This window comes from Zingiber officinale, chromosome 2B (genome assembly GCF_018446385.1).
Source record: "Zingiber officinale cultivar Zhangliang chromosome 2B, Zo_v1.1, whole genome shotgun sequence".
Classification (NCBI taxonomy): domain Eukaryota; kingdom Viridiplantae; phylum Streptophyta; class Magnoliopsida; order Zingiberales; family Zingiberaceae; genus Zingiber; species Zingiber officinale.
This window is the reverse complement of record NC_055989.1, coordinates 82,713,826-82,734,760: the sequence shown is the minus strand read 5'-3', so window position 1 is coordinate 82,734,760 and position 20,935 is coordinate 82,713,826. Positions and strand designations below refer to the sequence as shown.

At 37.8% G+C, this 20,935-nt stretch overlaps 2 protein-coding genes across 7 annotated transcripts; one reads left to right on the top strand and one right to left on the bottom strand.

The window, feature by feature from the left end:
* Positions 1-6,696: 6,696 nt before the first annotated feature.
* On the bottom strand, positions 6,697-10,153 carry LOC122046057 (dnaJ homolog subfamily C member 2-like). 2 transcript variants are annotated; one of them, XM_042606553.1, is made up of 3 exons: positions 9,876-10,153; positions 9,734-9,798; positions 6,697-8,873 (listed from the first exon to the last, which is right to left on the bottom strand). In XM_042606553.1, the coding sequence occupies exon 3, from the start codon at positions 8,854-8,856 to the stop codon at positions 6,904-6,906; it is 1,953 nt and encodes a 650-aa protein (XP_042462487.1). In that variant the 5' UTR covers positions 8,857-8,873; positions 9,734-9,798; positions 9,876-10,153; the 3' UTR covers positions 6,697-6,903. The 2 variants fall into 2 exon arrangements, with proteins under 2 accessions (XP_042462487.1, XP_042462488.1); XM_042606554.1 differs by having other exon boundaries at positions 9,734-9,793.
* Positions 10,154-10,319: 166 nt separating this feature from the next.
* Positions 10,320-20,847, top strand: LOC122046058 (preprotein translocase subunit SCY2, chloroplastic-like). 5 transcript variants are annotated; one of them, XM_042606557.1, is made up of 16 exons: positions 10,320-10,526; positions 10,627-10,805; positions 10,892-11,392; positions 12,054-12,142; positions 13,903-13,982; positions 14,081-14,170; positions 14,589-14,680; positions 14,777-14,860; positions 15,157-15,298; positions 15,992-16,111; positions 16,244-16,373; positions 17,088-17,211; positions 17,305-17,411; positions 19,861-19,980; positions 20,054-20,113; positions 20,431-20,847. In XM_042606557.1, exons 2-14 carry the CDS (start codon positions 10,736-10,738, stop codon positions 19,948-19,950), a joined length of 1,719 nt encoding a protein of 572 aa, XP_042462491.1. In that variant the 5' UTR covers positions 10,320-10,526; positions 10,627-10,735; the 3' UTR covers positions 19,951-19,980; positions 20,054-20,113; positions 20,431-20,847. The 5 variants fall into 5 exon arrangements, with proteins under 5 accessions (XP_042462491.1, XP_042462492.1, XP_042462493.1 ...); XM_042606558.1 differs by having other exon boundaries at positions 10,620-10,805; XM_042606559.1 differs by having other exon boundaries at positions 10,320-10,805; positions 10,898-11,392.
* Positions 20,848-20,935: the final 88 nt, after the last annotated feature.

Genomic DNA, 20,935 nt, shown 5'->3' with positions numbered 1-20,935 from the left:
CTTTGTTTTCTTTTAATAATTTATTATTATTATTTTTAATTGACAGGAATTTTTCGATAGCATTTTAATAAACTTGTATAACTAGTCAGGAGGTAGAGATCGTATCTGACTTACCTTGTCGATCTCGTTATCTGATTCTCCCCCTATAGTACTGCTTCCCTCTGACATTGTTTCCCCTTCATCGATGCTCTCGATGCTCATTTTGAATGAGCTTGCTTCGTCATCTTCTTGGTGACTTGTCATCAGCGCAAGTCTGGCGTAGGCTTCAATCTCCGACTCTGACGACGTTTCGTCCCACGTCGCCTTTGGATTTTTATTCTTTTTCTGGGTTGGTCTTTTATCCTTGGCCTTATTCTTCAGTTTTAGACATTTATTTTTGATATGCCTTCTTCATTGTAGTGATAGCATCCCACTTCCCTTTTTATTTTCTTAGCTTGCACTTGATTGAATTTATTAGATCTATATTTTTTTTAATTTTCTTACCATAAATGTTGTTTCATCATCGTCGGGGGATGTTTCGGAATCTGGTTCACCCATTTTCACCTTTAAGAAAATATTTTGATTTGGCTCTTTTTTTAGATCTGCACATCAAGATTCATGAATTTCAAAGGTAGAAAATTGTTGGTGCAATTTACACTAACAGTCTAACTCAAGTTTTGATAAATGACAAGTGAGTTTAGTTAGGTGTTATTGTCATCTAATGCATTTATCGAGTGTGTAGGGATTGACGGGTCTACTAAACCTGACACCAAGATGAAACCCAACTAGCTCTGAGAACTCGATAGTTGGTGTGAAGCCTAGATAGGTCAAAGGGTTGACCTGATATCTAATGGAAAGTCCGGCTAGGTCTACGGGGTTTGACAACTGGCAGTAGTCTAACTAGGTCTACGAACCTAACAACTAGCGTGGGTCAAGAGGCTAGTCAATATATTATAAGTTGATAAGTGAAGGTAAGTCATTGAAGGAGAGTAACTCAGTGAGGATGCATTTCGGTTGATGGGATAGTAGGCGTCGATCCAGTTTAGGTCTATTTTAGATCCTTAAACTGAGATCTTGACTAGTTCTTGGTCCTAGAAGTATAAGAATTAATTATTACTGCCGATTATTATTTGTGCTAACTTTATTTTGCAGGTTAAATATTTTACTATGGGACTAACACATTTTATAGGAAAAATGGAGTACAAAGTGCATCAAGTGATGTAACGTCCGAAAATTCTCAAATAAATTTTAGAAATATTCTATTATTTTTCTAAAATTTTAGAATATTTTTATAGAATTTTTGAAGTAACAGAAGTAGCAAAATTAAATAAAAATGTAAAATAGCCTAAGCAGGAATTGAACCCGTGACCTATTGGACCCTACAACTTATAGCATGACTTTAGTAACCAAGTGACTTCAGCAGGGGTGTGCTGAAAGAAGAGGAGAGAAATTATATTTATGATTTAGTTGGGTCGTATTAATCACTTAATATAAATAGAGAATTTAAGTGGAGATTTATTATTTTGATCGGCAACTTCTCTTCTCCCTCACCCTCACCTGCCGCCCCTCCCTCTTCCTCACCCTCTCAACACACCAAGCCCCAAGAGACCTAGGGTTCCATCCCTAGGGTCGTAGGAGCACCTTCCGGCGACGACTCCGATACGAGGACGCTCCTCTCCGCGAGAAGAACGCGTAAACGCAAGAAGATCGCCGAAGAGATCTCCTTCTCCGGAAATCTAGCGATCAGAATTATAAGAAACCTAGCGCAAGAAGTAAGTAACTCATCACCTGCAGTATAAGTAGTTAATCATACGTTTATATGCTTTTAGTTCAGCCATATGCATGATTATTAGGTTGAGGAGAGTTAGAGCACATCAAGTGTTCGATAAAATGACTAGTATGGTTAAATGCTACCGTGGGCATTTTAATAGCTCAGTTAAATGCCATAGAAGCATTTTAAATAGCATACTTAGTCTTGCTCCAGTTTATATGGGACTACGGTCCAATGGGTGGGCTCCCATAGTCGCCTCTAGGTTCAGATAACCTAGTATGAGCAAGATAAGATAAATCAGCTTATGAATCAGTATTTTACTTTTATCAGTGGCACTGTGCAGGACATTTAGTTGTCCTTGGGTTGGACTCCCATAGTCGTCCCTAGGTTTAGATAACCTAGTAAGCCCTACCAGATTCGGTACTAGCTACCTCAGGTTTAGTTAGGGATACACGCATAACAAGTACAGTTGTCGGGCCCATCAGCAGTATGATTATTACTTTTATCTATTATGAAATAGTTTTCAAACTTCACAAATTAGCTATGTGAATGCAGTTCAGATTCAGCATTAGTCTAGCATCAGTTTAACTCAACTTATATATCAGTTCAGTTCTTCTTATTGATATAACAAGATGGTTCTATATTTAGTATTTGATTGCCATGATTTATATCTCAGTATGCCATGTTTTAGTGTTCTCAGCATGAATACAAGCATGTGTTTCAAAGAGCATCATTTAAAAGCATGATTTCATGGAACGCATGTTTTGTGAGGTAGATGGTTCTTACTAACCTCCCAAGCTTATAGTTTCCTTTTTCCTTGTACTGCAGATAAAGGTAAAGGGAAGATGGACTAGCGGAGGCTGGAGGGCAATGCGTCAAGATGTGTGTGAGAAGGAACTTGGAATAAAGACCCTTGGGAACTAGCAAGTTTAAAGGATTAGAACTCCTTATATTTTATTTTTTCCGCACCTTTGAATGTTTAAATTTTATGAATTGTGAAAGTATGCACTATGTTGTCTTAAGGCTTTCACTTTTGATTTTTTTTTTAGTATTCTCTTAGACTTGTGTTTAAGATTCATAATTTTTTCCCCCAAGTCATTTTAACTTGATAAATTCAATTTTTTTTAAAACTAAAAACTTTCTATTTTTGAAAAATTACCCTTGGATTTTTTTGGTACCCCATTATTATGTGATCAAAAGGGGAGAAGGGAAGATTAAGTCTAGGGGGAGATAGCTTAACTTTTTTGGTACTCCATTTCAAATTTTTTGCATTTAGTTGCAAATTATTATCTTTACTTTATGATTTGTTTACCCTAACTTAACTTGGGTTGCTCACATAAAAAAGGGAGAGATTGTTAGTACCCCAAGGTAGTTTTGATGTGATCAAACAAGTTACGTTAGGTTCTGTTGTGTTTAACGGCCTGTGTCTAAGTGTGTAAGAACTTAGGAGCACAGGTGTCGAGCAAAAGACGCAGCTAGCGAGAATAACGACATGGGAGAGAGCCGACGGGCTCGGTGCGTCTGAGGGACGAGGTGCTGCGGAAGAGTACACCAGCGAACAAGAAGGGAGCGTGTGGTGTTTTCGAGGGACGAGAAGCCAGGAGCGGAAGATTGCTCGAGGAGCAAAAGATGCAACTAGCAAGAAGGACATCACAGGAGAGAGCCGACTGGCTCGGTGCGTCCGAGGGATGAAAAACTGTGGAAGAGTACGCTGGCGGACGAGAAGGAAGCATGCAGCGATTCTGAGGGATGAGAAGCCCAAGGGAAAGCTTGCTCAAGAAGGCCGGAAGTTGGGTTCGGGTTAGCCTTATTCCTGATGGCCGAAATCACTCAAGCGAGCGGAGCCAGAGTGGAAGACCCGGACCAAAGCAAGCGGAGTTGAAGCTGGAGGCCCAGAGAGAAAGTCAACAAAAGGTTGACTTTCACATTCGGTGCACCCGGAACCATTTTGAGCGCCAAGAGAAGTTCGGGGCGCCCGGAACCCTTCCGAGCGCCCGGAATGCAAACCTTAGCCAAATTTGACGTGGCACGTATCGTTGTATCGGGGATAAAATATTATCTCATTCCAGGTGCCTGGAACCCTTCCAAGCACCCCGAGCAAGGCTATATAAGCAGCCCTGCTCCCAGAAGCTAGTAAAAAAAAGAACAAGAAACATCCAAGTAACACTTGTACACACTTTCTTTTCTGTTTAGCTTCATCTTTCTGTGCTTTCATTGCTGTAAAGAGGCTTCTCTGCATAAGGAGAAATTAGTGTGACTTCACTGCATTAGATTAACAACCTCCTCGATTGTAACCAAGTAAACTCGTGTGCCTATGTTTTTTAGTTCGTTTTAGTATTTCTTATATGCAAGTGTTATTTTAATTAAATCATTTGTTCGAGAAAGGTTTTTGTTTGCTTAATTTATGCATGAGCTATTCATCCCCATCCCCCTCTAGCCAACCGCCAATGATCCTAGCAATCTTGTCTCTCCTTTGCTTGCTGGCAAGAGCGAGAGTGATGGAAGAAGACGACAAAGGAAGGAGCTAGAGCGAGAGAAATATGAATTTGGAAAAATCGAAAGATAAAAAATTGAGCCATAGGTTTTGAATAGAAAGGTGAAAGGAGAGAGAATTAAAAATTTTAATAAAATAAAAAAATCATGCTGCCAACACCACCACGTAAGCACGTGACTATTGTTATATATCTATTTTAACATAAACCAGATTTTTTTTGTCGCCATAATTATCTTCTATTGTATAGATAGTAACGTTGTAAAATTAATCACACTCTAAAAACATAAGTAATATTTTTAAAAATAAATTATATTTATAAGATTCAATTTTAAATCGAGTTATATCACGGAGTCAAGCGAGGGCAGGGCGATGTCACGGCCACCCCTCAAACTAATTGTAAGTTAAAAGCATGCACGAGAAACCCCTCTCCCATAGTAGGAGGGAAGTTTTTCATTTAGATAAAAAAGTGGTTTTATAATCATAGAGCCGTTTCTTCGTATTTTATATATATATTTTAATAATTAAAAAATAAATGAAAATCTATAATTTTAATTTGAACAACGGCTAATTTTTATAGAATCGTTTTTGTATGTCGTTGAACAACGATTAATTTTTGATCATTGTTCAACGTTTTTAATATAATTTTTTAATATAAAAAAAATCTATAAATATGATATCTATTTCATTCATTTCATTGTTATCTTTGCTCTTAATTCATTTCTTCCTTTCATTCCCTATTTGTATTTGAGATGGATGAAAATCTCAATACTTCCTTTACGAATCTTTTGAATTCTTTAAATGCGGAAGGAAATACATCTTTTCAAAATACTCGCACTTCTCCAAATATCCAATAGCCTCATATTTTCTCTCACACACAATATCCTTCAAATGTTCAAAATATTTCATATGTTCCACAATATTCTCCAAATTTTCCAAATTCCTAAAGTTCTCAAAAATTTTTACAGACGTGGAATTCAAGTAACGCTGCCATGCTCCATTTGGTATGTATCCATCCCAAAATTGGTCAGCAATGGGTAGTCAACTTGGGATGCCTTATCTTTACGTATTTTCTCTTACTCAACATCCTGCCATACATTCGAATGAATCAAGAAGAGCAACTATTGATCCATCTATCAGTGACAAAGAATCTCTAACACAATCATCTGTTTATGCAACTCAGTTGCCACCACACTCATCACAAGAAAAGCGTGAAATTGAGCTGGAGGAAAATGAATCGAAACGAAGATTTTGGTCTCTTGATAAAGATGTGGTCCTTGCGAAGTCATGGGCAACTATAAGCACTGATGCAATCATTGGTAATGACTAGAAGGATCAAGCTTTTTGGAAACATATAGCTGATTACTACAACAAACATCGCCCCACTGGATCTATGACGAGAAGTTATCGGCGGCTGAAATCACATTATTATAGGTTTGCACCAATGGTAAATGAATTTTCTGCAACTTATAATAATTTTTATACTCATCGGCAAAGCGGTTGGAGTGACGAAAATGTGTTGGAGAATGCATTAAATATGTGAAAAGCCAACAATAAAGGCAAGGATTTTAAGTATATGCATGTGTGGAGAGTTCTCAAAGAATATGAGAAATATACTCTACAATCAGTTGTTCATTACTTTAACAAGAAGGCAAGGACATCCGAATCAGGAGGAAACACTTCAACATCAAATCCAGATACAAGTGTTGATTTAGATGACTCTGAAATCCGCATTCGTCCTATAGGGCAAAAGGCAGCGAAGAGAAAGGGCAAATCTAAAGTCAGAGAGGGCGACACAATGGAACATAGCATCGACAAAGAATGACAAGATATTAAAGAATATCAAATACAAAAAATGATTTTGCTAGAAGCCGAGATCTTTTATAAGGATTATGAATTCTTATGAAGGATACCAGTGAGATGACACCAGGATAACTTTATTTACATAAGAAAATGGTGGAAAAAATTAAACAAAGACATGACTTGGTGTAGATAAATTTACGTTTATTTTTATATATTATTATAATTTATGTCTTTTTATTTGATGCACTGTAATATTTATGTATTTTTTTTAATTATTAATGTTATTTCATGTTAGCAATTTATAAATTTAAACTTTATAAAAATTTAATGGTATATAATGTAAAATATGGAGGAGAAATGAGAATTATATATAGTGAAAAGTATGGGGCCCATGAAAGAATTGTTGAGAAGTTTTTTGATAGTGAAAAGAGATATAAAATTTTTAATGGCACAGATACGCTAATACCCGCGTTATCAGCAGATCACGTGAAAACTGAAAATATCAGATAATTTTGTTAATAGTGAATAATTATCGACAAAAAATTTCTACTTTGATATGTTAGAATATCCATGCTGTCCTTTATAATTATTATCAAATTACTCTTTTGCTAATAGAGATCATTTGTTGAATGGGAGCTCACAACAATAAACAGGAAAAAAAAGGGATAATATCACACTTCATAGATGGATATTTTAAATCACATAATAATATGATAACAAAACTGTGGACTTCTCTCTAGTTCTCAATCAATTAAAAAAAATACGAATGCTTTTACATCAATTAAAGCGAAAATGGTGAATGATGTTATAATGCGATAGGATATTGCAGGTTTTTTTTTTTTTTTTTTTTTTGGCGATATTAGGTTTCTGTGTTCTTCTTTCGAAAGCTCTCCTTCATCAAAGCAAACTTCTTTTTGCACTGTACCATTGTTTTGCCAGGAACAGCAGCAGCAACACGTTCCCAGCGTTGGTTTGCATCCTTCGGGAATGTTTTGAGAGCCTGGATAAGAGCTCTTTCTTGAGCTTGTGACCATGTATCGTTCTCTGCCGCAGAAGGAACAGCCTCTCCTGAGTTCTCATTTCCATTAGCGCACGTAGATTGTTTTATTGGCGCAGTAGAGGGAGCACCATCAATCTTCTTCTCGGCCAGAGGTACCTCTGCTGCGGCTTCCACTCGGGTAGAGAGAGGCGATGATATGGTCTGCACAGGCTTTCTCTTCTCAAGGAAGGAGTCGAAAGCTTTTCCAGAATCAGGCTTCTGGAGGAGGACCGTTTTTGTCGCCTTGAGAATCTCTTCGACTGATCTTCCAGTACCAATGTACTCCGAAATGACCTCCCATCTCCGAGAGGTTCCCTTGGGATACTTCTGCATGGCTTTCTTAAGCATTTCAATCTCTTCTTTTCCCCATTGTTTTCCTTTCTTTTCTAAATCATTCACTGTACCATCCACTTTCACTTGTGCAGAAGTTGCTCCGTTCGCTTTTGAATCCTGAGCTTGAAGACCGACCGATTGCATATTTCCACCAAGTTCCTTGACATTGGACGCATCTCTTAGCAATTTAGCCTTTTCCATATTCTCTTTACCATCCATGTTGTCACACAAACACCTGAGCTGCACCACCTCAAATGACATGCATATACTTTCCACAATGTCGTCTGAAATATCAAGCGAGTTGTCTGCGATCAATTGTTCAGAGAGTTTACGAAGACGACTCCTTTCTTTGCGCAATAGCTTCTTCTCCTTCTCCTTCATTCGTTTCTGGATCAAAGCGGCTTCTGCAATCTTTCGCTCCTCTTCCTCCTTTCGCTGTCTTTCCTCTTCAGCAGCTCTTTGTGCTTCTTCCTCTTGCAACTTCTTAGCCATGGACTTTGCCTCCTTGATTCTCTTCTTCTCTGCCTTTTCCTCCTCCTTCCTCCTCAGAATTCGAGGATCTCGCTTGTAAGCATTGTCGATGAGGGTCCTTATCCGTACATATTCCTCCTTCCTAGCTTTCTCTCGTAACTTTGAATTCTGTCGCTCCATCCATCTCTTATGATCACGAGATTCAGCTTGCTCAAGGTCGAATTCATCAGCATGCGGGAATTCCCTCCAACTTTTGAAACTATACCAGAAATTGTAGAAACTGTCAACATCTTTAATAGGAGACTTATCGTCTCCAAGAGAGGGAACAGGCTGATTGACAGACCATCTCCCGTTTCTCATAAACGCCAGACCAAAAACCTTAAAGAAGTCCTGTGGAGCACAGTCGGTTGGAATGTCATCATCGAATTCGTCGGTGGAGTCATATATCCTTCGTTTAACTGGATCTATTAGAGTCTCATATGCTTCCTGAACGTCCTTGAAATGGCTTTCTATCTCATCCTTCTTAGTTTGCCTAGCCTCTTCAGTTTCTTCAGCAAGAATGAGTGCAGTCTGCTTGTCAGGATGATACTTAAGAGCCGTCTCCCGGTAACTTTTACGTATTTGTTCCTCAGTGGCTAGAAATCGCAAATGCCCCAAGCCAAGTAATGCGTAATGGTCTTTTTGTTTGCTTCCATCACTAGATTTCTTTTTTCCCTTGCTGCTATAAGAATCAGAGGTTCGTAAGTAATCTTGGGATTGTTCATCAGATTGAACACTTTGGGTATCGGTTTCTGCTTCATCTTCATCGCAAAACCCTGATAGTTTTAGAGCAGCAGAGTGAAATGAATGCCCGGCAGGTTCAAAATTGTGAGCCTTTACAGGGAAGCAATTTGAGGAGAAGAATAGGGGCTCCCCTTTCTCAAGCTCTGATGAATACGTAAGCAGCAAAACGCTTTCGTGCCGGTTCATACTGCAAAACCAACTCCCTATCACAAAAAAAATGCCGTCAGACGGCTAAATCTGAATAAGGGACATAAAAGAGTCAATATCAGTTAACAGTCTATGAAAAGGTAACAAAGATCAGACAATAAAACTTTGAGTCACTATTTAAAAATACAATGCGAAATGTAGAGCTCAACTAACTTTTAAAACTAGATCCATACATTCTAACATAAAAAACCTACATAAAGAATTTTATGTGCAGCACTTTTGAATGTTTTACCCCCATTTGATCTTTTATATTATCAATTCAATCCCTTTATAAGACGAGAACAACAGCTTTTAAACAATAAATGGAATTGCATCCCACATTCTAATCATGTACAATGATGTTATAGGCTATTGTCGGGATGGATTTTATTTTTTGGAAGATATGCCCTCTTCTGTGTTGGCTTGGGGGCGAGCGAATCACCTTTTGCCACCATGTACAATGATGTTATAGAGAGACCACCCTCTAGTCTAAGGGAACCTCCAATTCAACACTTGTTTGCCCCCACAAGACACACATAACACCAAGTCTCACACTTCCAAGACAAAATAGGAATACACAAAATCGCCAATAATGTCACAACTGAAGTATATTCACCAAAAGCCAACCCTTCTCTAACTATTAACCACAAGTTCTAAATCCAAGAAGTTAATCTACGCCGAAACCACAAACAAATCATCTAATCTGCAGTCTAACACAATAGAAAGAAGTAATACGACCAGGAACACTAAGAGGATGCTGGGAGACCTGTGCAGTTGCTTTTCTAAATCGAGAAGAACTGTCATCAATAGATAAATGAGTAGAAACCTTTAATGCACAAGCTAAAGCAATGCGAATGCAACGCCTAGCAACACTCACCAAGATAAGATTTGTGCACCAACAATGAAGAAGAGGGCCGCTGGTTTCTCCTTGCAGCCGCTGTCCTGTGCCAAAAAGTCAGCAATTTGAGAAGAGAAAGAAAACAAAGGAAACACGCAACGAACAACAAGCAACAGCTTACTCCAAATCGGGAAGGGAAAGGGCCGGGAGTTGCTGCTGGATCGACGCACAGGTTGCTCGGACCCAGACGAGAGGAAGAGAAGTATCTCCGTTCAAGGCGCTACTGTCGCCGCCCTGCCCTCGTCAGCGACACCGGACTGGAGTTGCGGGTTGCTGAGACGAAAGGAAAGAGGAAGGAGCGATCAAAGAGCTCTTTGATGGAGGCCGGAGCTCGCGGGATCGGAGTTGGGGAAGAGAGGCTGCGTGCGGCGCTGGTACAGCGTTTTCTTAACCCTAAAAATCAATTCCCGGTGAATCGGACCAAACTCCGCCCGATCTTGTGCTATTTATCTTGAACCAGATCCGATTTAAGACCAATTCAAACTGACAAAATATAGGGGCAAAATTGTACTTCGAGAAAGCAAGCTGCTGCTTCGTACCCTGCACAAAACTACTAGCCATCTGCTTCTCCCATCTCTTGTCGCTCTCTTGCTATCGCCCGCTTTCTCCGCGGCTGCGAAGAGTGCCCGATAGAGCTGCGGAGGCCACCGGAGGTATTCCAAATCGCTAGAGTATTTCAGGTAGGAGGTTACTGAAGGCTTCATCATATGCCCTTTCCGACCAACCGCTTCCGACGGCCAGCGCCTGACTGTGTCGAACACAATCGTCCGAGGTTCTGGTGCTCGTTCTCTTCATCTCGCCCTAGAAATGGAAATATCCAGCTTAAGTGCTCGCTAAGTAGTCGAGGGTTTTCGAAATTGCTAAGGTTTTAGGGTTTGGCACCGGGGAGGTCGCTGAAGACGTACAACGGCCAGCGTCGGAGAGTATTCGTCATAACTCGTCCGAGCTTCTGGCGCTCATAGTCTTCATCTCGCCCTAGAAATGGAAATATCCACCTTTGCTGCTCGCCGCCTCGGTCACCCTGTTGAGTGCAAGCTCCCAGAGCAGCGGCGTGAGTTTCACTCTCCTCGTCCTGTGGTTTTCTTCACTCCTCTTGCTCCACCGACTAATTCTTTCTTTCTCACTCTGTTTCGCTAGTTTCAGAACTACGATCAGCACGTAGGTGCCTCAAATGCAATCTTCGATTGACAGGAGGCCTCCGTGGCGGACCACGAGTTTCATTATCCTCCAACAAAACTGTTGGTCTGCGCCCTTCGAGGAGTTCCGTTTTGTTCTGCTCTTTAGACAAAGACATGATGCCAGCCCCACCGTTGGAGGCTGAAAAAAGGCCTCTTTTGGTGAAGATCGATGTTGAAGCTGATAATCTTCTTGGGCCAAATGGGAAAGATTCTGCACTTGAGGCAGCCTCTGAGAAGATTGTATCTAAGAGGTTCAACAATAGGTTCTTGAACTTAACTCGACTTGGCTCTATAATCAATGATGCAGCAGAATCCTTCTTCAAAAGCGAGATCAGAAGAAGACTCTTTGTGACAGCTGTGCTGATCATTGCAAGCCGTCTGGGCTACTTCATTCCTCTTCCTGGATTTGATCGTAGGTTGATTCCAGACACATATCTTAGCTTTGCTGCTGGATCGACAGGTACCTTCTTCTACTTTATTCTGCAAGGTTGATCGGCAGTTTTGCCAAATTATTTTAAAGAAGGAAATTATAATAAAATAAATGAATGGGAAAAAATTTAACGATAGAAAAGGACATGAACTTCTTGAGCTTATGTGAGAGATTGCAATAAATAATGCCTGCATGATTCTCTCCTTGTCATGGTATAATGTGTGTGAAATAATATGAAGTCATCTGCTGGGTGTTCCAATTCAAATTAGTCATTGAGGGATGTTGCTACATCTCTCAATCTGTTTTAATTGTAGTCTGGATCATCCAATATTAGCCAAACATGGTGCTTATTTCATTGTAAAATAGTGCATACCATGGAAGTTGTTCCTTTACATGTTTTGATTAACACTTTGACAGGTTGGTGGCAGTTACATTAACTAGCCTTCATAACTTGCACTTCAAGTTGATGCAAATTATTTTGTTGGGTATTAAATGTAGAATAAAAAATTTCTTTATTGTGTCATGAAAATTTTGTGACATGCATCACCCTTGTGGTTGTGTTGTTCTCCTTTAGCCACTTCTGCACTTGCATGAACATTTCCCTGTAATGTTACTCATTTTTAATACTATTTTTAATTTTGTTTCTGATTTGTGAGGTCAGTCTAGTTAACATGTTCATCATGGTATGCAGATGAGCTTGGCGACTTTACTGGTGAACTGAAGTTATCGCTTTTCCAACTTGGATTGGGTCCCCAGATTTCAGCTTCAATTCTTATGCAGGTTTTGGATTCTAAAATTCTCTAGCTTGTGGAATTTCTTCCATTGTATATTTGAGAAATTTATTTTCTGTATGATAAACTTGATAAAGCCATTATCTTATGTCATGATTCCTTAATCATCTACTATCATCTTGATTTAAGAAGCCGTATTGATTTCCTAGTTTTTTTCCTTGAAGAAATATGTTTGTTGAATTATTCATCTAGCACCAACCTCTTTTAAGAGAACTTCAATTGTGACTTTAGCATGCTAGGTGTTGGTCGACCATGTTTTAACTATATATTCCACTTTCATATGAATTCCTGATCTTAACTTCTTTTGTTATAATTTCAACTTTTTCTCTTGCAGTAGCTATACCAGCAGTTTTACATAGAACAAATATATCTTAAGCATACTTGTTCAAGGTACTACATAAAGTTAATATGTGCACTAAACTTAGCTCTGGTATTGATTGGTACCTGCCAGCTAGGTTATTATCCATAGCAAAGATATTATGTCCGTTTTACTCAGCCTAATTCATGATATATAATCTTCTGTTTCATTCCTATTCATGTGTAGGAGTTTTGATGCTAACTATCTAAGCCTAACACAATCCTCAACCATGCTCATCCAAGCTTGTGATAAGCATTGGCAGATATGTAGGAAATACATATCCTCCAAAAATCACATCCACATACCTATCTTATGTTAGCCCTTTAGTAAATTCTAATGTAAATTTGGTGGCTATGATCCCAGTTAAACAACACGTCAAAATCAATCTCCTAGTCGCTGTCTGTCTAGGTAGTCTGTTTCTTCCCATGTGACAATGTGTAGGCTGAGATCCTCAAGATTATTCTTGTCGATAGAAACATATGTATAAAACTTGTAAAGTGGCTATTTGGATAATTTCTTTATCTGGTTGCTATGCTATGCAGAATGCAACTAAACCCATTGCTATTCAGCTGAGAACATGTATTTGCAATTATAAGTCCTTGGAGCCAATTTGTGAAACACTGCTCCATGTTCTATCCACGTGATGCAACATTACAAGTCTTATGCACCAGATAACTGTGCAATAGGACAAACATGGCCTGTTCCATGTGCAATCTGGCCATGTCAAGTGATTGTCTTGCCAGTTGGTCTGTGCCTATACATTTCAAGATATCCAATCTGTAATCAACAAATGACTAGGCTAATATCAGTATGTGTTGATCAGAGTTTAATTGCAAGAACACTTTGGCATTCGGTTAGCTATTGCCTATCTTTATTAACACTACATAATGATTCTGGAACTATGTAATGCAACCTGGTGGGTAAGGTGGGATGGTTCCTATTTGAGAGTTCCCATGCAATGTTCCATACATGAGACCATTGTGACGCTTCGTTCATAAAATTGCATTAAATTTTAGTTCCTTTGTACTTTATATGTCTTGCATTCTCTGGCCCAACAATGCTAAGTTATGCATTTCATTGTTCTTAGAACAGATGAACATTTGGACCAACTTCTATTTGCTTCGATAAAGCTTGTGAAACTCGCTTAGTAAGGTCCATTTAGGTTAGGTATCAGTTGGACAATATTCTAACTTTAAGTCTGCACTAAAATAATTAGTTTATTTTAAGAACTACAAAGTGGAATGCTAGTATGGAGTGCAAAGACAAGTTTAAAACTCTCTGATGCAGAAATTAGACCAGGGAATCTTAGATCTTAGACCTTTCTTCATTTCAGTTGTCATGAATATTTCTTTAGTTAGTCTTTGTACTAAAAATCATGAGATTTTTGACAGGTTCTCTGCCATGTTGTTCCTTCCCTGGTAAAGCTACGGAAGGAAGGTTTGGATGGTCATGAGAAGATTAAAAGCTATATGTATGTTTTATGCATCTCATGCAGTGAGATTGATCCATCTTCTGAATGCTTTATCCATGCTTAATATCTGTAATAAGTCTTCTCTGATTTGGTTCTAGATGGTGGACCTCATTGGGGTTTGCAATCCTAGGGGCTGTTATGGTTGCTTCTTATTCACTGCAATATTCAATCTATGCTGCTAGTAGCAGGTAAAAATTGCCAAGAATATTGTCAAAGTTTTCTGCTGGACATTACTATTATCATTGTTATTATTATTATGTGAAGTGATCTAGTTCACCTACTATGAAAGGCCCAGCAAATCCAAATCTGTAGTGTTTAGATCATAAACTCTTAATCATGATAATGTAAGACATATAGGTCGATGTTATTTCATTTTAGTTTTGCCTGGTTATTCTTTCTGATGGTTTTCTTGGCATTGCTCATTGCTTTGTATTTGTATCGTACTGATTTCTTTTAACCATTTTCCTGAAATATAATAGGAAGCTTTATATTTGCTGCTTCTCATAAATAGTATTTATGTTTGTATCATACTAATTTGACATGTTTAGTTGTTTAATATGAAACTTTCTCATTGTCTCATCTCATGAGTAACAAACATTATTTCAGGGTCAAGCATGTTATGGTTACAAGCTTCCTGTTAGTTCTTGGTGCAATGTCTATGACATGGATTTGTGATACGATATCAGAATCTGGATTTGGTACTTTCTCAACAAATATGTATCCATCTTGTTCTTATTTATGATAATGCCAATGCACTTCTTGAATGTTTTCAATTTTTTGGCTATATAATGCAGGTCATGGTTCATCACTAATAATCTGCGTTAGCATATTGACTGGTTATACTGAGACACTGCACAAGATGCTGTCTCAATTATCTGGTTAGTTTTTTTGCCTTATCTTTATATTCTCTATCTGTTCACTCATTTCTCATGTTATCATTCTCATCATCATCAAGCTGTGTTTTTTCCAACTATTTGAAATAAACAACACAGCATTTACTGGAGAAGTTGCAGGGAAGATCAACACGGCATTTACCATTGCACCAACTATTAAATTTTTAAATAAACAAGACAACATTTACTTAATCATATTCCTTTCCATTAATAATTTTTTGTGCTTTTTTTTACAAATTTATCTGCTCCATTCAAATTTTACTTTTCTGATCTGGATTCAGGGAACATATTGAATTGGTGGCCCTACATATTTTCTGTTCTTGGGATTTTCACAGTGGTGACTATGTGGGCTGTTCTAGTTACTGAAGGTTGTAGGAAGATCAAGCTACAATATTATGGTTTTAAACTTGCTTCTTCAACAAGGTGATGCCATGTTATGTTCTTTCTGTTATGTGGTCAAAGTTCATGTATTCTTATTATAATCAGTTGCAATTCTCTTTGGATTCACTTGGCATTCAGTCTGAACTTTTAGGCATTTCACAATCTCTGAGCAATCCACCATACTTTGAGGTCATTATATCCTCTTTATATATTTTAAAAACAAGACTAAAGCTCAGTGTAAGTAATGCAGTTCAGTTCTTGCTGAAACTCAGAACTAAACATCTGCAGTTAGCTTCACTAGTTTTCAGGATATTAAAAGTTTTCACACGAGCTAAAAAAAATTGTTTTAATTTTCTCAATGTTTATCATCTGGAATTGTTTACGAACTGGAGAATATGTGATACAATACTACTAGAGATCCACTATCTTCTCTTACTATCTTGTTAATATACACTCCTTATATTTAGCTCATGCATTTTGTTTACTTCTATCATGATTTTGTATAACGCATCATTCCTAATTAAGTTGTTATATTTCTGTTTTAAAAACTTTATAAATCCAAGTTTCACTTCTTTGGCTTGGAGTAACTACTATTACAATTTGCATACATTTTGACAGATATAGCATTTCTTTCCTGAATGCGGTGTTTCAGTGTTGTTGTTTTCCTTCTTGTTTTCAAGTGCTTTCTTTAGTATCACTTACATATCTACTGAATCAGCTATTTTGGTTTCTTAGAAATGGCGGGTCCCCAGTTACCGAGGTGGAACCATACATACCTTTCAATATTAATCCTACTGGAATGCAGCCTGTTCTTACTACCACATATCTGTTGGCTTTTCCAAGTATTATGGCAAGGTTATTTTTTCTTTTCTTTGGTTCAATCAAATATATCTTGTTCCCTAGAAAAAATAGGACCTGTTTTGATGGTTCCCTGCATAATTATATTTTGTTGCTTCACATATCTAACATAGACACCTTTTCTAACAGCATCTTTGGCTCACCATTTTGGGAAAATTTGAAAGAGATACTAAACCCTGGGACTTCTGTTGGTGCAAGACCATGGATTTATTATACAATTTATGCTTTTTGTGTCTTTTTGTTCAACATATTTGACATTGTAAGTATTTCTCTTCTGATTATTTCTTTAAAAAAAATTGGTCCTATTATTTGGGTGTATCTATTTATTTTGATATGCATTTAAAAAAGCTACATTATAAGTGGTCAAATATATGTTTGTATGGTATTCAACATGGTTCTAGATTTTGAACCTTGGAGGTTCTATAAGTTACATTTGGTGACTAAATAATTTGCTCTGGTATTTGTGCTTTTACTAGTTTAAGTAGACTATTTGAAGATATTTATGTCTAATTCTACTAGTTATGTTTGATACTCTTTTATGGATATAGACAACAAGTTGAAATAAAGTCCATTTTACTAGAATTGAAATGAAAAGAGATAGAAGGTAGAATGAGCAAAAGAAAAGGAAAAAAACCAGGAAAAATAATTAGTTTGTACTAGATGCAACTACTATATAGCCGCATTAATGTCTATTAGAATGGAATTTTACCTATTGAAAAATATATATTGCATCCATCTGATGATTGAGTCAGTTTTTTGCGTTAACATGGGCAAACAAGGATTTCTAATTAATATGGTAGGTAAATTCTGAAGTTGCTATTCTTATATTCAAAAAATGGCATGAATCTGAAAGAGCTGATTTATTAACCAATTTGTTGGCCTATGCTCAAAAAGGGTATTTAGGTGGAACTACACCAATGGTTGCTCTTCCATTTATGTCTCATGATTAACCAATTTTCTATCTGATTTTCAGGCAAACTTACCAAAAGAAATTGCTGATTACATGACAAAGATGGGGGCCAGGATACCGAACATTAAACCTGGAAAAGCAACCATAGAGTATTTGACAAAAATCCAAACTTCAACTCGATTTTGGGGTATGAATCGCTAGAATATTCCTCACTATATTCAATGCTAGATTATTTCTCTTTATGTAAGACAGAAGCATGTTTTATCTGCGGATAATGCAGGAGGATTGTTATTGAGTGTGTTGGCTACATCTTCTACCTTGCTTGATCACTATTTACGTCGTATCAATGAGGGATTTGCTGTTGGGCTTACATCAGTTTTAATAATTGTAAGTGCAATTTAATAATTTTGTTGTTTATACAAGTGAGTTATTTAGTTGATAAGCTAACATGTGAATATGTTGAATGACATTTTTATTAATTGTGCTGAATAGTACTGGGATTTTTTGAGCCACATGCAATTGATTTTGTACTTAATCATGCTTCAGATGGCATAACAAGCACAAAATCTTCAATTTCTTGGTTACATCTTCCATAGTAATAAATACTATCTAGGATGGCATATATGTCAACCAGCTTCACACCTCTATACTCATCAGTCAATACCTCAATGACGAATGAGCAAACGCCGATTTAGCATAGGACTAGGGGAGGTCATGGCCCCCCAGGCCCCAGCATGCGAAGTCATATGTGCCCTAGCGAGAAAACATAAAGGGCTATCTCACTATGACTTTGATGCTAAAGTTGGCTAGGAAGAAAAAAAAAAGTCAGTGTCTGTGATGCCTCCCTTGAGTAACCTTAGAAAGAGACATGTAATCATATACTATGTGATGCCTCCAACGAGTGACCTTCGGACTCAAGTCGAAAAAAAAAGAACCTCTACTTGTTTCATTAGGGCATGTGATTCCCGAGTAGCAAGCCCGAGTGTAAGGGTGGCATGGTATAAAGGAACTAGTGTTCTATTAGTGGTTAAAGCAGATGGGGGAAGGAGGTGGCTTCAACGACTTGGGCAGGCGACGCCCCCTCCACCTACGCTACGTGTATGGGCGTGTGTCTTGCCCCTGGAGTCCTCCGTTCCACACCTTCAATGTTGTGCGGTTGGATCTTGTACATGTGGCCACGGTAGGGGAATCTTGCCACGCATCACGGTTGCATGGATGGAATGACGTTGTCGCCGCCATGGCGATGCCACCATCGGACCGGTAATTTTGCAACTAAACAACATGATTAAGAATGAGGATGGATTAATTAAGCGGCAATGACGATTAACTTGCGAATTAAAGCAATGCATGATTTCTATACGTGTCTAATTAATTGAGTAATTAGTTGGCCAATTAGCAAAACATGTGTCATAATACTACCAAATGCGGCCAATGGGGTATGCATGACTCGTATGCTTATGTCGCTAGTGCTATTTCCTCCAACTTAATTAATCACTCTTCATTGTCAATTGACTTTCATTATAAGTTGATTAATACCGATGCACCTTTTGTTGAGGGAATTCTTTCAATCACATTGAAATCGATCAATACTTCCGCAAGCACATGAATAAAATAAATTAGTAGATTTTTGTTCCCATTTCTATCCTAATTTGTCACAAAAACCTTTCTTTATACCAATTTCTCAAACCACAATCAATGCTGCTGGAACACAAAACAAAGTTTTAAAATCTTTTTCATGACATAACAGTTGAACAACAGACATCGACAGACAAAAAAGAAGAGTAAGATGAAATGCAAAAGTTATCCACCTTGTAAGTTGAAGCGCTTTGATTCTTCTCCTGAAATCTACTCTGCCTCCTCTAAAGATAAATGTGTATAGTTAGTATGATAGTACTCATCACTTAGTATGCGATCCCTTCAAATTTAAAATCTGAGATCCGCCCCTGCGAATGAGGTATGTTGAAACCATAGGCCTTCGTTATCTACTAATTGTAGTCTTGTCAAACTGAGTCAGAAGCCTCAAAATCTCTTTTTTGGTGATATCTAGGCACAAAGCCAATCAAATTAAATAGCTAGTCAAGCGCAACGAGCTGATTTATTCTATTAGATATTATTTTGGGGGAAAATAGCTGAATGATTATTGATTCTCAATACTATGCCAGATTCCATGATTTCATATGATTTTATTTTTTACAAAAAACAACATTGTTTAGTAACTGTAGTATTAGTACTGATCCTTTCCAAGTGTCTTTCTCTGATCTATGGCGCATGCAAAATCTATTCTATCATAAAAGATTAAGTTGTCTCAGTATTTGCATTTTAGTTCGTGGATGCTATTTTGTTCCTGAGGGTAAACTGGTATTTATGATAAGGAAATACTTGTGCTTTTCTTCTTATATATACTCTTACTGCATAATTAGTATTGTCAAAAGCTCTTGTCAATTTAAGCCGTCAAGGTCACCTTGCTTAAGGAGCTGACTTAGGTGCTTGCCCAAGTAAATCAACACACATTGTGGCAGAAAGCGACGCCCCCGCCAACCCGTCCCTGGGCCAACACAGATCATGTTCATATAGATGGTAGTAAGGCAAATGGTAGTAAGACAAATGACTCTGCATTGATCATGTTAGATGACAAATGACCATTATCAGATGAGTCAAACAAACCCGTGCATTTTTACAAGTTCTAGAGGGAATTTTATTATATACCATAATATAAGTGCTCTTTGAGAAAGGCAAGTAAATTTTGGATTTATTTTTCTAGTTAAATAATGCTTTTCCATATTGGACACTCATTTGAAACTGTGAAGATTGATGATTATTTAATATTTTATTTCAGGTAGGATCAATTATAGAATTGAGAAGATCATATCAGGCATATAATGTGATGCCAGCTCTGAGCAAGGTTTTAAGAAGATATGGTATTTAATTTCTCAAAGCATAAATGCATCTCAATGAGGTAATCACATGTTCCATAATTTTTCTGCAAAAGAAGTTTTTATTGCAACTTGCTTTTAAAACGTCACTTCTAGTAAAACCAGGGGCATTGGATCATAATGGTTCTGCTCGAGTATTGCAAAGACATTACTAAGGTAATGCTTCTATATATTCATGTTCTACCTGTTCGCTTGCCCCCGGGGCATGGTTGAGTTGGTTAGTGCGGAGCAGAGTTGCTACCATAGGGCAAGGGTTCGAATCTCGGCAAAGTCGAGAGAAAAAAGCCCTCCTCTACACGGCCAACTACAACTTTCCGATTTACCTCCTCACATGGTCGTGGGGTTGACTGTGTGAGGCCGCTGGGGTGGCGGATTCCACCTTTTTGCTACCATGTTCTACCTGTTCGCTCGTTAAGTACCTCGAAATTACAACTTACATTCTTTTTACTGCGTGCATGAACTTGGACTTGCAGATTTTATGGCATTGCACAAGTGGTAGAGCTTCAAGATGCTGTAAAAGAGGGATGTCATCAGGATTGGTTGCCCGAAAAGGCTGGAATCAACAATGAGATTGAATACTTGATGAAAAAAACATCTGCTGAATGATTAATAGGGATAGCATTTCATCAATATATGATCTAAGCAGAAACATGGAGTTACCAGTGTCGCATGAGTCTTGTCGGGGATCGCTTCATTAGTTTCCTCCGCAATCATAGACTGTTGAATCTGTCAGCATGGATCTTATTTTGCATGGAAAGTTGTATTAGTTTCAACTATTTGTGATTTAGTTTCAACATGTTTTGCAGGTCAAGATAATTTCCTTCACCGTTGTAAGCTACCAGAATGTCTCAGCATGTTTAGTAGTAATCAAGTATCTTTTTTCGTCGCCATTGTCACTTTGTAGGTACTATCCTATTCCTTGATGCTCAGAGTATCAATGTTTTTAACCTCCAATATAGAAAGCTATAGTAGAATAAC

Coding starts and splice junctions, on each gene's coding strand:
- LOC122046058 (XM_042606557.1), top strand. CDS start 10,736: ATGGAAATATCCACCTTTGCTGCTCGCCGCCTCGGTCACCCTGTTGAG. Junction 12,143..13,902: donor CAGCTTCAATTCTTATGCAG/GTTTTGGATTCT, acceptor GATTTTTGACAG/GTTCTCTGCCATGTTGTTCC. Junction 13,983..14,080: donor GAGAAGATTAAAAGCTATAT/GTATGTTTTATG, acceptor ATTTGGTTCTAG/ATGGTGGACCTCATTGGGGT.
- LOC122046057 (XM_042606553.1), bottom strand. CDS start 8,856: ATGAACCGGCACGAAAGCGTTTTGCTGCTTACGTATTCATCAGAGCTT.